Source organism: Protomyctophum bolini (assembly GCF_963924005.1).
Source record: "Protomyctophum bolini genome assembly, chromosome: 16".
Lineage (NCBI taxonomy): Eukaryota > Metazoa > Chordata > Actinopteri > Myctophiformes > Myctophidae > Protomyctophum > Protomyctophum bolini.
The window spans coordinates 37,146,732-37,163,972 of NC_137877.1; the positions used below are offsets into that span (position 1 = coordinate 37,146,732).

General features: G+C 39.4%; 1 protein-coding gene across 1 annotated transcript; it reads left to right on the forward strand.

The window, feature by feature from the left end:
* Window positions 1-8,457: 8,457 nt before the first annotated feature.
* On the forward strand, window positions 8,458-15,265 carry dhrs12 (dehydrogenase/reductase (SDR family) member 12). The gene is made up of 10 exons (XM_080785704.1): window positions 8,458-8,652; window positions 9,106-9,239; window positions 10,454-10,536; window positions 10,979-11,071; window positions 11,377-11,458; window positions 11,972-12,033; window positions 12,492-12,596; window positions 12,847-12,937; window positions 13,616-13,756; window positions 14,666-15,265. The coding sequence occupies exons 1-10, from the start codon at window positions 8,597-8,599 to the stop codon at window positions 14,776-14,778; spliced, it is 960 nt and encodes a 319-aa protein (XP_080641830.1). The 5' UTR covers window positions 8,458-8,596; the 3' UTR covers window positions 14,779-15,265.
* Window positions 15,266-17,241: the final 1,976 nt, after the last annotated feature.

A 17,241-nucleotide genomic window follows, 5' to 3' on the forward strand; every position in this document is an offset into this window, starting at 1 on the left:
GATCCGGAACAATCCTCTCTGTTTTACCCCTGCCCTTATTGGCCGCCCAAAAGCATGCAGGCTCCCATTGGACCGTGAGTTCCAACCTCTCGGCCAGCGGGAGATTGCCCCTGTGTTTCAATGGCGTTGCCACGTCTGCTCGTATCAAGCCTGGCTTCGTCCACTGAAAACGTTTTTATTTCGGGAACATTTTTCTGATTTTATTTGACTTGATTATGTTGTTCTTATTTGCTTGTTGTACTGTCACTGTTTTAATTATGATTGATTTGATTGTGTCACTGTACAGCACTTTGTAACATTGTTAAGAAAGGTGCTTTATAAATAAAATGTACTTACTTACTTACACAAGGCAGGTCGCTGGTTTCCGTGGCAAAACATGGCAACGACCCAGTGCGTCTCACAATGTTGTGATTTCTCTGCATGCATGCAATTAAAATGAATGACCTGTAGGTGTCGTCAATGCACAGCGTCTGATCAATAGTTGAAATGTCAATTTTGATTGATTTAAATATTTATTAACAGTTTGCAGAATTACAGTAGGCCTACATTTCAAAAACAAACTCAATACAAAGACTGTTAACTGTGAGTGGACGACCCAATTAAGCCTTACACTTGTTTACCAAAAGGGCATTGTTCAATTCATCAAAACATTTAGAGACAAACAAATAGACACTTAAATCAAATGTAAAATTCTACAGTGTAAAGACACCAATTTAATTATAAATGTCAATAAAGTTGAATATCTAAGAATATCAATTTAAAATGTATTATCCAATACAAATTTCCTTACCATTTTTAATGTTTTAGTTTTGTATTGCTATTTTTATTTGCTAATTGTAGATTGACCTACTTTTTGTTTCTGGCATTCCGCTGCTTGTTATTTTTTATTTTATTTTCATGTGAAGTACTTTGAGTTGCATTTTATGTATGAAATGTGCTATATAAATAAAGTTTACACCACTGACTGTCCCTCCATATAAAATAAAGGCGAAAGTCACAAAAGAAAATTGATCAGTTACAATTCCAGACTATGAAGAATCATTTAATAAAGGAAGACTTCCAGATTCAGTTAAAGATTAGCTACAAAATTGTGATATTAAAAGTTAAATGCTCGTAATATGACATAACAGAGAGGAATGGGCCGGACCCTGCGCGCAGGATCCGGAACAATCCTCTCTGTTTTACCCCTGCCCTTATTGGCCGCCCAAAAGCATGCAGGCTCCCATTGGACCGTGAGTTCCAACCTCTCGGCCAGCGGGAGATTGCCCCTGTGTTTCAATGGCGTTGCCACGTCTGCTCGTATCAAGCCTGGCTTCGTCCACTGAAAACGTTTTTATTTCGGGAACATTTTTCTGATTTTATTTGACTTGATTATGTTGTTCTTATTTGCTTGTTGTACTGTCACTGTTTTAATTATGATTGATTTGATTGTGTCACTGTACAGCACTTTGTAACATTGTTAAGAAAGGTGCTTTATAAATAAAATGTACTTACTTACTTACACAAGGCAGGTCGCTGGTTTCCGTGGCAAAACATGGCAACGACCCAGTGCGTCTCACAATGTTGTGATTTCTCTGCATGCATGCAATTAAAATGAATGACCTGTAGGTGTCGTCAATGCACAGCGTCTGATCAATAGTTGAAATGTCAATTTTGATTGATTTAAATATTTATTAACAGTTTGCAGAATTACAGTAGGCCTACATTTCAAAAACAAACTCAATACAAAGACTGTTAACTGTGAGTGGACGACCCAATTAAGCCTTACACTTGTTTACCAAAAGGGCATTGTTCAATTCATCAAAACATTTAGAGACAAACAAATAGACACTTAAATCAAATGTAAAATTCTACAGTGTAAAGACACCAATTTAATTATAAATGTCAATAAAGTTGAATATCTAAGAATATCAATTTAAAATGTATTATCCAATACAAATTTCCTTACCATTTTTAATGTTTTAGTTTTGTATTGCTATTTTTATTTGCTAATTGTAGATTGACCTACTTTTTGTTTCTGGCATTCCGCTGCTTGTTATTTTTTATTTTATTTTCATGTGAAGTACTTTGAGTTGCATTTTATGTATGAAATGTGCTATATAAATAAAGTTTACACCACTGACTGTCCCTCCATATAAAATAAAGGCGAAAGTCACAAAAGAAAATTGATCAGTTACAATTCCAGACTATGAAGAATCATTTAATAAAGGAAGACTTCCAGATTCAGTTAAAGATTAGCTACAAAATTGTGATATTAAAAGTTAAATGCTCGTAATATGACATAACAGAGAGGAATGGGCCGGACCCTGCGCGCAGGATCCGGAACAATCCTCTCTGTTTTACCCCTGCCCTTATTGGCCGCCCAAAAGCATGCAGGCTCCCATTGGACCGTGAGTTCCAACCTCTCGGCCAGCGGGAGATTGCCCCTGTGTTTCAATGGCGTTGCCACGTCTGCTCGTATCAAGCCTGGCTTCGTCCACTGAAAACGTTTTTATTTCGGGAACATTTTTCTGATTTTATTTGACTTGATTATGTTGTTCTTATTTGCTTGTTGTACTGTCACTGTTTTAATTATGATTGATTTGATTGTGTCACTGTACAGCACTTTGTAACATTGTTAAGAAAGGTGCTTTATAAATAAAATGTACTTACTTACTTACACAAGGCAGGTCGCTGGTTTCCGTGGCAAAACATGGCAACGACCCAGTGCGTCTCACAATGTTGTGATTTCTCTGCATGCATGCAATTAAAATGAATGACCTGTAGGTGTCGTCAATGCACAGCGTCTGATCAATAGTTGAAATGTCAATTTTGATTGATTTAAATATTTATTAACAGTTTGCAGAATTACAGTAGGCCTACATTTCAAAAACAAACTCAATACAAAGACTGTTAACTGTGAGTGGACGACCCAATTAAGCCTTACACTTGTTTACCAAAAGGGCATTGTTCAATTCATCAAAACATTTAGAGACAAACAAATAGACACTTAAATCAAATGTAAAATTCTACAGTGTAAAGACACCAATTTAATTATAAATGTCAATAAAGTTGAATATCTAAGAATATCAATTTAAAATGTATTATCCAATACAAATTTCCTTACCATTTTTAATGTTTTAGTTTTGTATTGCTATTTTTATTTGCTAATTGTAGATTGACCTACTTTTTGTTTCTGGCATTCCGCTGCTTGTTATTTTTTATTTTATTTTCATGTGAAGTACTTTGAGTTGCATTTTATGTATGAAATGTGCTATATAAATAAAGTTTACACCACTGACTGTCCCTCCATATAAAATAAAGGCGAAAGTCACAAAAGAAAATTGATCAGTTACAATTCCAGACTATGAAGAATCATTTAATAAAGGAAGACTTCCAGATTCAGTTAAAGATTAGCTACAAAATTGTGATATTAAAAGTTAAATGCTCGTAATATGACATAACAGAGAGGAATGGGCCGGACCCTGCGCGCAGGATCCGGAACAATCCTCTCTGTTTTACCCCTGCCCTTATTGGCCGCCCAAAAGCATGCAGGCTCCCATTGGACCGTGAGTTCCAACCTCTCGGCCAGCGGGAGATTGCCCCTGTGTTTCAATGGCGTTGCCACGTCTGCTCGTATCAAGCCTGGCTTCGTCCACTGAAAACGTTTTTATTTCGGGAACATTTTTCTGATTTTATTTGACTTGATTATGTTGTTCTTATTTGCTTGTTGTACTGTCACTGTTTTAATTATGATTGATTTGATTGTGTCACTGTACAGCACTTTGTAACATTGTTAAGAAAGGTGCTTTATAAATAAAATGTACTTACTTACTTACACAAGGCAGGTCGCTGGTTTCCGTGGCAAAACATGGCAACGACCCAGTGCGTCTCACAATGTTGTGATTTCTCTGCATGCATGCAATTAAAATGAATGACCTGTAGGTGTCGTCAATGCACAGCGTCTGATCAATAGTTGAAATGTCAATTTTGATTGATTTAAATATTTATTAACAGTTTGCAGAATTACAGTAGGCCTACATTTCAAAAACAAACTCAATACAAAGACTGTTAACTGTGAGTGGACGACCCAATTAAGCCTTACACTTGTTTACCAAAAGGGCATTGTTCAATTCATCAAAACATTTAGAGACAAACAAATAGACACTTAAATCAAATGTAAAATTCTACAGTGTAAAGACACCAATTTAATTATAAATGTCAATAAAGTTGAATATCTAAGAATATCAATTTAAAATGTATTATCCAATACAAATTTCCTTACCATTTTTAATGTTTTAGTTTTGTATTGCTATTTTTATTTGCTAATTGTAGATTGACCTACTTTTTGTTTCTGGCATTCCGCTGCTTGTTATTTTTTATTTTATTTTCATGTGAAGTACTTTGAGTTGCATTTTATGTATGAAATGTGCTATATAAATAAAGTTTACACCACTGACTGTCCCTCCATATAAAATAAAGGCGAAAGTCACAAAAGAAAATTGATCAGTTACAATTCCAGACTATGAAGAATCATTTAATAAAGGAAGACTTCCAGATTCAGTTAAAGATTAGCTACAAAATTGTGATATTAAAAGTTAAATGCTCGTAATATGACATAACAGAGAGGAATGGGCCGGACCCTGCGCGCAGGATCCGGAACAATCCTCTCTGTTTTACCCCTGCCCTTATTGGCCGCCCAAAAGCATGCAGGCTCCCATTGGACCGTGAGTTCCAACCTCTCGGCCAGCGGGAGATTGCCCCTGTGTTTCAATGGCGTTGCCACGTCTGCTCGTATCAAGCCTGGCTTCGTCCACTGAAAACGTTTTTATTTCGGGAACATTTTTCTGATTTTATTTGACTTGATTATGTTGTTCTTATTTGCTTGTTGTACTGTCACTGTTTTAATTATGATTGATTTGATTGTGTCACTGTACAGCACTTTGTAACATTGTTAAGAAAGGTGCGTTATAAATAAAATGTACTTACTTACTTACACAAGGCAGGTCGCTGGTTTCCGTGGCAAAACATGGCAACGACCCAGTGCGTCTCACAATGTTGTGATTTCTCTGCATGCATGCAATTAAAATGAATGACCTGTAGGTGTCGTCAATGCACAGCGTCTGATCAATAGTTGAAATGTCAATTTTGATTGATTTAAATATTTATTAACAGTTTGCAGAATTACAGTAGGCCTACATTTCAAAAACAAACTCAATACAAAGACTGTTAACTGTGAGTGGACGACCCAATTAAGCCTTACACTTGTTTACCAAAAGGGCATTGTTCAATTCATCAAAACATTTAGAGACAAACAAATAGACACTTAAATCAAATGTAAAATTCTACAGTGTAAAGACACCAATTTAATTATAAATGTCAATAAAGTTGAATATCTAAGAATATCAATTTAAAATGTATTATCCAATACAAATTTCCTTACCATTTTTAATGTTTTAGTTTTGTATTGCTATTTTTATTTGCTAATTGTAGATTGACCTACTTTTTGTTTCTGGCATTCCGCTGCTTGTTATTTTTTATTTTATTTTCATGTGAAGTACTTTGAGTTGCATTTTATGTATGAAATGTGCTATATAAATAAAGTTTACACCACTGACTGTCCCTCCATATAAAATAAAGGCGAAAGTCACAAAAGAAAATTGATCAGTTACAATTCCAGACTATGAAGAATCATTTAATAAAGGAAGACTTCCAGATTCAGTTAAAGATTAGCTACAAAATTGTGATATTAAAAGTTAAATGCTCGTAATATGACATAACAGAGAGGAATGGGCCGGACCCTAAGCGCAAGGGGACAATTTACAATTTAGGCATTTAGCAGACGCTCTTAATCCAGAGCGATTTACATTTTAAATTGATATTGTAATCACAGACTATCTTCTTGGTGTCTTTGAACTATAATTTGACATTTGATTTAAACATACAAAAGGACAAAAGTGTCATCAAAGCAGGTTATTGAGCAATGCAGGGCCTCGCACCCCATATAGGTCAGCAGAAGCTGGCTAATAGTACTATTACCATCGCTTTTCGTGTTGCTTTGCTTTGTGACACTTGAGTTCATTGTTCATCATCCAGCAGTTAGCTAACATGCTAACAGATACTACATGTCCATAACTAAGCCAAAAATGGACAGAAATGTTCCAAATTAAAATCGTTCCCTTATTGGCCCCTGGAGAAAGCCCTGCCGCCTTTAAATATTTTCCAAACGCCTTGTACGATTTAATAAAAAAATATCAAATATTCACACATGATATTAAGAACCCATCATCACCATCATCATCCAGCAGCTAGCTAACATGCTAACAGATACTACACGTCCATAACTAAGCCAAAAATGGACAGAAATGTTCCAAATTAAATTCGATCCCTTATTGGCCCCTGGAGAAAGCCCCGCTGCCTTTAAATATTTTCCAAACACCTTGTACGATTTATTAAAATTATGAATACGTCCATCCACCGCACACTGTAACAAGATGGCCGCCGCCGTGCTGTTTTTGGAATTACTGAGAGGTAGGGGCGGGACCATGCCCCCATTGGCTCCTGGGTTGGAACCCCAGGTGGAACCCCAGGTGGAACCAGCCAATGGTAGCCTGCACGATCCGGGCACCGGCCAATCGGTGGCCCGGAAGTTGAAACAATGTTGGAACACTGCTGTAGTAGTAGTAGTAGTAGTAGTAGTAGTAGCACTGTAGCAGCCAGCAACCTATAGTTTTGAGGCTTAGGATGATACACCTAAAACAACTTGTATTGGTAAGATGGCAAGAAAGTTACATGGTTTTATTTTTGTATTTACTTTGTATAATGGCCTGGGAGACAGCATGGGCAGTGGGCACCAACATCAGCCTTAAAACTTGCGCACAGTTTGAGAGTCCATATGATATGCTTTCACTTTGTTTACAGTAGACTATATAGTGCTTTAGTTTATTTACAGTACAGTACAGTGACATCAGATGACTACTATACGTCAAAAGACTGGCCACATGAAGTTCGAGTATGGATTCCAAAACCACGTGATTTATATAGCCTACCCTACACGAGATGTTTTGTATTATATTGTTGTAAATAATTCGTCAAGGTGCCATAGTTCTTGGCTTTCATATCATCACAACGTAATATGATTCTTTCCGGCGCAAAAGTAATGTCAGAAGGATTCGAACCCACGCCTCCATTCGGAGACCAGAATACCCATTTTCTATGGAAGGAGCAACCTTGAGTCTGGCGCCTTAGACCGCTCGGCCATCCTGACAACTGGTTTTCATAGCACTCGAATAACGTATTTGAACTTGCAATCAATAGTTGGCATTGACTGGTGTTTATATTATTGTGTTCAATGAAAGCTATAAGCTTTATGAGCTAATACTATACATTAAAAAGTAAATATAGCAGAGTAAAATTATTGGGTTTCTGCTCTTGCAGTCGGACAAAATAGCAAAGCAGTAGTAGTAGGCTAATCTGAATCAAGGTAAATTCGGGTGCCTGTGTGAGATTGAGATCATGTTATGAAACAGATTTACCGGTAGCTAAATATTAGAACGTACTCCAGACTGCTAATTAGAAGGCTAACGTTACATGAAACGTCAAACATCAGAAGAAGACAAAAATAAACTTAATCAAGTTAATCCAGTTTACCAGTTTATGGGTAACTTAGATATGTATAATGTATTGAAAATTCAAAAAGATTCTGTCAGAAGTGGGATTTGAACCCACGCCTCCATTCGGAGACCAGAATACCCAATCCTATGGAAGGTTTCAACCTTGAGTCTGGCGCCTTAGACCACTCGGCCATCCTGACAACTGGTGTGTGCGGGGGAATAAATGGTACATAACATGACGATATCATGCAGTCTGTGTGACGACGCTATTTCATTGGCAAAATAGGCAGCTCATCAAATTAAAGACGTTTCAAAGGTACAAAGCAACACGTTGTTTTTCAGCGTCAGTTGCTGCCATTCATGAATGTGAGAGGCTAGGCTAGCTAGCTGGGGTGGCTACGCTAGTTAGCATCCGAATAACAAGAGAGCTTAGTCCAGTTACCCTGGGTAAACATAGTACATAGGAGTGCTGCACTGTGCTGCCTGTCAGCCTGTGCCTGGCCTGCGTCCAATGATAAGAAATAAAGCACAAATGAAGCTAAACATACGGGTAAACGACGGGGGCTTTAAGTCACTCAAGGTTGTGGCCATTTTTTTCTTCATAAAATAAGAAGTGATTCGAAACAAACAGCAGATGCTATGTTTTATTCGTGTCAGGCTGCTGGACTGGGTCTTTCTTGAGCGGATAAGGAAACGGTTCATCCATGTTTGCGTGTGTGCTGTGTGAGTGTGACCCCTCCTCGCGTGAAAATGACCGAATATAGTAGGCGGGATATAGACCGGATCACATTAGTTAATTCAAAGTGGAAACCATGGCCACGTGAGACATGAGACCCGTCCCTTTTACTACATAACCATTGCTTCTTCTGTTGTTGTTGTTGTAGTCAGTCATATAATAACGTTACGTTACTAGGTGAGGTCTATTTTAACGTTAACTTGTGCCTGGTTACTGTCACATTGGAGGTCTTCTCTTCCCCGAACAGATCAGTGCTTTGTCTTAGAAAATGTCACTTTACAGAAACGCGGTTTGGATAGCCAAAGGTCTTCAGGAGTACACCAAGTAAGTGTAATTACTAGGCTATGTGCTTTGTGTAACGCTGTCTGACCTGACCCAATCAGCTTGTGCAATGTCCATTAACCACTAAACCTCTTCGGACATGTGAGTATAGGCAATAACTGACGTGTTTTCTATTCATTAGGAATTAATTAATTGTTTTAGTGGTTAAATAACTTTGATTGATTGATGTTTTCATTTCACAGTATGCCGAATGAAACATTTTAACCGAAAACACAAGTCAATATAAAAACTGTTACTTTGTGAACGATCCATGATAAAGCATTACACTTGTTTACAACAGGGTCCACAACTGTTAGTGTTACTGACACCGTGACAGATTAGGTCTGATAAAATAACCCTTGCACTTTGCAGCATGCAACTTTTATTCATTTATATACTGTATGTGGTGGTAGCTATAGTGCATAAACTATGTTTCACCTTTGTTCTGACCTACAGGAGTGGCTATGAAGCTGCAGCGAAGCGTTTCAATCCAGGGGACCTCGATGTGAACCTAAGTGGCAGGACCTTCATGATAACAGGGGCCAACAGCGGCATTGGAAAAGCCACAGCCCTGGAAATAGCTAAAAGAGGTGAGATATTTACATTTTTTTACAATAAGACCCTTGGTAAATGAATGATGCTTTTAAAATAATGGTATGCCTAATCAATGCAACTGTAATGCAGTATAGCCAGCCGGTAATAGTCAGGAGTATCCTGGATCCTGGACACCTTTTTTGTATTTGACATGACGTGGGATACCTCATCTCAAATACAAAAAAAGGTATCCCGGGTTCCGGAAGGGTATAGCTATGTGCTGAGATGATCGTCTGAAAAGACAAAATGCATAATATTCTTTATTTTAAAAAAAATATTTTTTTCACCCAGTGTCAATGATCTAATGTAATCCTGGGTGCTACACTTCCTCTGCCAACCTGGGGGGGCAGCGGACTGACCTCATGCTTCCTTCTATGCATGAGGAGTTTCCCTGGTTGGACGTAGCACGTGGAAGGAACACGTTATTTCCGACCAGTTCCTTTCCCCTCCATCAGGCCCCCCGGCTGGCCAGGGGGAGGTAGTTTTAGAGACCAGGATTACTGCATGTTTTGTGTGAGGGTACCTACCCTAGGGCAGGGGTTCTCAACGTTTTTGGCCGGGACCCCCAGAAAAGCTTTGGCAATGTCTCGGGACGTCCGCCCCGCCCCCCAATACGAATTGACTGCTACAATAACCTTAATAATAGAGACGATACACCATAAATAAATACTGAAACCAGATGTACCGTAATCATTAGGGAAGGTGTATGCATGTACTATGTGTACTATATGTAAACTCTTCATTTCCATTTTCCGGCCATTCAGTTGCAAAAAAATATTTGGGGACCCCCCAAAATAATTTGGTGACCCCCCCCCCCGAGGGGTCGCGACCCACGGGTTCAGAACCCCTGCCCTAGGGGACACGGGAAGAACATGCGAACTCCACACAGAAAGGCCCCTTTGAAAAAAAAAGCATCCTCTTGACAATAAAGAGGGCGAGTGAAAAGTATGATAAGGCAATGCACTTGCAATGTCCACAATACTGTACAGATCATTTGTTGTAACATAAGGTTGTAAAGTTTCAATGTATGTCAAAGGTAAACATGTTTTCTCGTATCCTTGTATGGTTTGGCCTGGGAACTCCAAAGACAATGGCCACATCTGTCCAAGTGCTAAATAGAAGTAACACAATTCTGCTTTCTCATAGCTTTGGAAAAGAAAAAATGTGAATGTAGTCTGTCCACCATAATGACTTCTTTATGTGTCTAAAGGGGGAACGGTCCATATGGTATGTCGCAACAGGGGGCGGGCAGAGGCAGCCAAGGACGACATCATGGAGCTGACTAAAAGTCAGGTGAGGATTGGTAGTTCACACACCTTCCATTCATACCATATTGGGCTCTGAAGTACATGTTTTGTTGTTATGTGAAAGTTTGAAGACATTATGGAGCGAAACACGTGCTATAATGGGTCCTTGGCTTGCTAATATGTCCTGGTCTCTTAGACTTTTGTAATAAATCCAGAGTGGCTCACAATGCAGAAGCAAACCGTAGCTTAAATGTAGGCTAGTGATGAACCGGGTAAAACAAAGTATTTTGTGTAAAGTCAAAGCTTCAGAGACTGACCCGTGTGTCTAAATAGTTCTGCACTGATACGATGGACCAAGACAGTTTGTCACAGACACACGGTCGAAATAAACATGGAAAGTCTATACTGCGAGCTCTTAGCAGGTGTCATTCTGTACAAATGATTAATATGATATCACTAATTATTCAGTTTCTGTTTTTTCTTCTCAGAGTGTTCATGTACATGTTGTGGATATGTCCAGTGCTAAGCAAGTGTGGGAGTTCGCTCAGAACTTCTCACAGAATAACAGTTTACATGTATTGGTACGTATATGCGTATATGAGCACAACACTGAGACATCAAAACCTGTGAAATGAATAATTTACAGAACAAATCAACAAGATAACACTAAGGAATTAAAACAGTGTAGTAAAAAGCAAACGACAAAATAAAAATAAAACCAAATGGCATCAATAAAACAATGCAAGAAAGTATACGCACACTATAGAAAAATGCCTTGGCGTCAAAAATAATATGTTTCCAGAAGAGATTTAAAAGACGACCCTGACCTTGCTAGCCTTAGATCCTAAGATGTGAAAATAATGGTTTATCTTTTCCTTTTCTTTAGATCAACAATGCAGGGTGTATGGTCAATCAGAGAGAACTAACTGAGGAGGGCTTGGAGAAGAACTTTGCCACAAATACTCTGGGTAAGAAAGAAAGGGAACGCTAATATGCCACTTTGTATTTCAGTAAAAACAACCAGGGTTTGTAAAGCAAACCGAGAGATCGACACTTCTCTAATATACATTTCTGTTTATTGTGATATTATCAAATATGAATTTCATTATCAAACATGTCTGACAGTACATTTTGCAAAGGGAAATGCATTTATTTAATTCCGTCTGAGCCAAAGCAGGGATGAAACCTCGTGTATACAGTATATATAAAAGCCTTTACAGACGGGGAGCGAGTGACGCAGGCGTTATGTCTGGTCATGAAATAAAACATCACCACAATCCTGGTCTGGTGGCCCGCTGACGTAATCGCCTCTCAACTTCTCCGCGTGTCCAAAATAAACGCACGCCTCTCATTGACAATGAAATGCTAAGGCACGTCGAGTCGTCAGCTGCTCCCCGTCTGAAAAGGCCTTAACGGTGCAAGTGGAGCGTCCAAGAAATGGGTTGCCGACTTGTTTTCTCCCCGCTTGTGTTTATTTGCAGGCACGTACATCCTCACTACAGCCTTGATACCTACCTTGAAACAAGCTGAAGACCCCAGAGTGGTGGGTTGTGGCCTGTCTTTATTACTTTGTTGTATGGTGTTATGCAAAGATGCAGGCATATGATGGCATATGATGATGCCATGCCCGAAATAGGGAACACCAGGTGGTGAAAGTGGTTTAAGAGCTTGAATTTGACCACACTGATGCACACATGTTATAATCGGCGTGGTAATCGATTGCAGTCCTGTTTACTTCCATTATGGAATAAAAGTTAAATGTTTCAAAACCTTTACAACATATGTGGAGGTGGGGGAAATAGTGGAGATACTTCTGTGAACCTACTGGCAGTGTGTATACAAACTTTGGCGCTGACAGTTGTAGTAGTTAAGCTAAATTAGCTCCAGGCAGTGCCACAGACGCAAATAGACACGCTGACATAGATGACTAGCCTCAGCTATGTCAGCCTAGCCTCTTGCAGAGTCACACTGTAAAAATAATTTACTATGCCATCTTTGCAGATCACTGTGTCATCAGGAGGCATGCTGGTGCAAAAGCTGAAAGTGGATGACATGCAGTGTGAGAAGGGGACATTTGATGGCACCATGGCCTACGCTCAGAACAAAGTATGAAATGGAGACACTGTACTTGGGAGGGACAGACGAGACCTATATCTTAAAGCACTGTTTCTTAACCAGTGGTCCGTGGCATATTTACAAGTGGTCCATCGAATGTTTAAATAATCTGACTGTGTTACACCTTCTTTTATACAACATATATTCATATTGTTTGTAAGGTGGGTTGGGTTAGTCCTTGAGGATTCAAGAGATCAAATGTTTACACCTGTTAAAGTGCCCCATGCTTTTGTTCTGACAGAGGCAGCAGGTGATCCTGACAGAGCGATGGGCATCCCAACACAAAGACATTCACTTTTCCGTCATGCACCCTGGCTGGGCAGACACACCAGGTAACAATACAGAGAACAGATCTCATGCCATACGTAAGTCAATCGCTGTGCTGCATAATTATGATCTGGATTGATTGTGTTTATAGCAGTAGAGCACCCAACACACTCTCAAATCGTGTCATCAGGGCCGGGCTATATACATTTGTTTTTGGCTTTATTGATAGGAAAGTGGGAGAGAGAGAAGGGGAGAGACACGCAGCAAAGGTCGTCATGAACGGGACCCGAACACGCAACACACTGTCAGGCCTATATGTGGAATTCATGCGCCTGGACCACTAGGCCAGCGGGCGCCCGGGCTGGGCTATATATGACGGTAGCTGTTAGATTGTGATAGGAGAGTTAACAGTGTATTTTGAATATTGCGATGTGGCATGTGTCGTCTTTTTCCTGGGTTGAATTATTTACGCCTTATTTTATTCTTTCAACTATGAGCTTCTGGAGTAGGCCTGTGCCGCCTGTGGAGTAGGATCAGACAACTGCCTATTTAATTGTGATAAACCGCCTCCCCCTGGCCAGCAGGGGTTGCCTGATGGAGGGGAAAGGAACTGGTTGGAATAACGTGTTCTCTTTCCGCGCGCTACGTCCAACCAGGGAAAAAAAGTGATACCAAGTCTGTCGGCCTGCTTACTTGTGAGTGAATTTGGAGCCTTTCTTTTGTGTTTCTAACTTCCTCCATAGCTGTCCGGTCATCCATGCCAGACTTCTACGACAAGATGAAGAACAAACTGCGGACAGAGGCCATGGGGGCAGACACGGTGGTGTGGTTGGCCCTGTCAGCCGACGGAGCTGCTAGGCAGTCCAGTGGACTCTTCTTCCAGGGTGAGACACAGTCGGTGTTAAAATAAGATAATGAATTGCATTTTTATGGCGCTTTTCCAAGTGCTCAAAGCGCTTTACAATGGTTCGTTCATTCATACATTTGGAGGTGACGCGGCGAACAGTCGACGCCAGCGTCCTCACTTCGCACATTCACACACCGACGGTGGCAAAGCTCACACCGACCGACTCATTGGAGGCGATGTAGGGTTCAGTGTCTTGCCCAAGGACACTTCGACATGTGGACAGGAGGAGGAGGAGCCGGGATTTGAACCGCCGACCCAGGGATCATTGGACGACCTGCGCTCTACCTCCTGAGCCACAGGCTCCCTGGATTAGAGTTTTAAATAAACACTAGGGGCTCTATTTTTGTCGATTTTTTTCTTTACTATTTTATTTTTATTCTTTTTACTATTTTTAAATAGTTAAAATCTACAAGCTCACAACGTGTCGATGTAGATCAGCTAGTTGAACTATTTCAAAATAGTAAAAAAGGCAAATAAGTTTAGGGATAAGGGGTTTAGCATGGACGAAAATAGAGCCTTAAGTATTTTACTGTGTACGGAGGCTATTCATAATATATTGACTGAGCAAATATCACTGACTTGTAGTGAAGTTGAATAATATTTGACTAGCAGTATATATATATATACTTAAACTGTAGTACTGGAGTGGAGTACGTTGGCCCTATATTCTTTGTTGCACAATGAACATTTCAAATAGCGAATCTACAGGCTCACACAACATGTCGCAGCACATTGTAGATCGGCAATTAGGTTCCATTTTCATTTTGCTGTCCAAATGTCCAAAATAGGGTTGCCATGTGGAAAGTGGTTAAACGTCTACAAACTACTCATACACCACTGGGTTCTTGCTTTGTCTCATACTGTTCATACCTACAATTTATTGCAGACCGCAAAGCTGTGGCCTCACACTTACCCCTGGCCTGGACCAGAGCCTCGCCACAAGAAGAGGACATGATGGTCGCTACGCTGGAACAGCTGGCCAACAAGCTCAAACCATGAACTCTGACAAAACAGGAAACCTCATAACTCCAAAATGTTCATTTTTCAGGAAATGAAAAATATAACATTTTTCAGGAAATTAAGAAAACCTTTATATTTATAGGTGGTGGAGTTAGTTGCTTTAGCAGACATTTTGAGGGTCCAATGGAGTTAAGAAGTTTTGTCCAAAGCACTCTTTACTACTTTCCGTTGGTTCAGTGGAGTTATGAGGTTTCCTCCCGACAGCAACGATTATTATATTAATTAACACTTATTACTTATATTACTTAACACTCCTAATGACGGATAGATTTTACATCTACTACTGCAAATTCTTTTGACCGATTTGAAAAATATTTAAAGAATTGAGGCACTTGGCCTGGCGGGCAGAAGAAATACGACGCTACCCTACCTCATAGTACAAGATACTACATGAAAACATGTTCTCCTGGTGGAGAGAACTATATTTAGTTTGCATTCTGAGAATGTTTAGTCATTTAGTGGGGGGGGGGAAATCTTGGAAATGGACAGTACCGTTCAGCACTTTAACTGTTCCAGTTAAGTGATTAGGAGGAAGCAATGTTGACATTCTGTAAGTTGTACGTACGGTTAAGTAGAAATATCGACCATTTAACAAAAAGTACTGTAGCTAATGAACATGGAATAGCCTCCCCCCTGCGGTTGTTGTTGGAGACATGCACTGAGTAGTATCAATGCCTTTAAGAGGCTGAGCAAGCACCTCCTCAGTATGTGACCGCTATCCCTTCAAACACCTCCTCAGTATGTGACCGCTATCCCTTCAACCTTGACAGTCAAACGTGCCAATGAAAAAAACAGTAATATATTGACATCACACTATCAGCCTCTCCCCTAACCCCTCCCCCTTTATCATACAACTACAGCTGTGGGTGCGGCTTCAGTTCAGGTGGATCACATACTTAATTAACTGGTGGGGGTGCCCACATAAAAACGACATTTTAACAAATACTGTACACTTTTGTTTTGAAAAACTTCCTCCTCCTCCTTATGACCTGATGATGTTTTAGGGTGGAAAAAAATCATGGCACTCCATCTTTCAGTTTATACAGTATATACCCCTGACTGAGTAGCTGCAGATCAGTGATACAGTGATATTTCTGCCAAATCTTAATAATAAACGTGGACAGTGTTTACAATGCCATAATACCACCGATTGCAAATTCTTCTCACCCCCATTGAGAGGTAAAAAGTTCAAACACAAACTCAGATTCTAGGTATATTATGTATAAATGTAAGTTTCAGGGAGAATATTTGTATTGCCAAAGTGCAATGTAAATACATTTACATATAAGCAAAACCAGCAGCATAAGATTTTCGTGGAAAGTGGTTAAACTAGCACAATAGTATTCTGAATGAAATTAATTGAATTGAAATGCAAAGAAAATGTATGGATCTTTTATGAAAAATGTCTCCTTTCCCAATGGACCATCTTCGGTCCTTGGAACAACATATTTTGAGATGGGGTTCGGAGGGCAAATATACAGATATTTTTTGGGGTCCTGGACATGACAATGTTTGAGAACCACTGACACGTTTCTGTGTCAGTGGTTCTCAAACATTTTCATGTCAATAGGTTTTTCAGATTTTCATGATTTAGAAGACATTTTGTAGAATTGAGCTCAGCTCAAGTGAAAGGTTGAGCACTATGGGCCACGCATAAAACATAAATTAATATACAAAACTAACGTCATGTTGACCTATTTCTACCTTCTGTTCAACTTTGACCCCTCGGGAACTTGTGCTGCTGCTGCACAAATAGTCCCATGTGACAGAGGGGTCAAAATATCTAACTATTATATCTATTTAATGTATAATCTGATATATATATACACATACACACTATGAGATAATATATAACTCTTTAGATTATATAACTATTACAGTATAACTTAATACAATACTGTACACGAAATATGGTAGACAACCGAGAACCATGAGCAGTGAAGTTGTTACACTGCTAACCTTTCAGACTTCTCTAGTTGCAAAACATACATAAAAAATGTAATAAATTAATTGATGAAATGCTACTGTACAGTAACATCATGACTTGGTACCTTAGTAGATAGAATACACTTAGTGTTAGGAAACCATATTTGTTCTTCAAATACAACATGAAATAGTAAAGGGCCGTTCACCCTTAAAATGATAGTTTTAGCCCATTCTGGACGGGAACATATGTTATACTTATGTTATAGCTGTTGAAAAATAGCAGATCTACAGTACAAGCACAGAGTGCCGCGCGACGAGCTTGTAGCGGGAGGATCAATGGAACAACATATTAGACGGGGATCGGCGGCTAATTGCATATCATTTCTGGGCTCCTTGACATGAAAATGTTTGAGAACCCCTGAAATAGAAATATAGGTTTTTCAGAAAACTGTCAGGATTTAGAAGTCATTTTGTAGAATCGTCCTCACTCTCAGGTCTAAATGGGTTAAAATATAG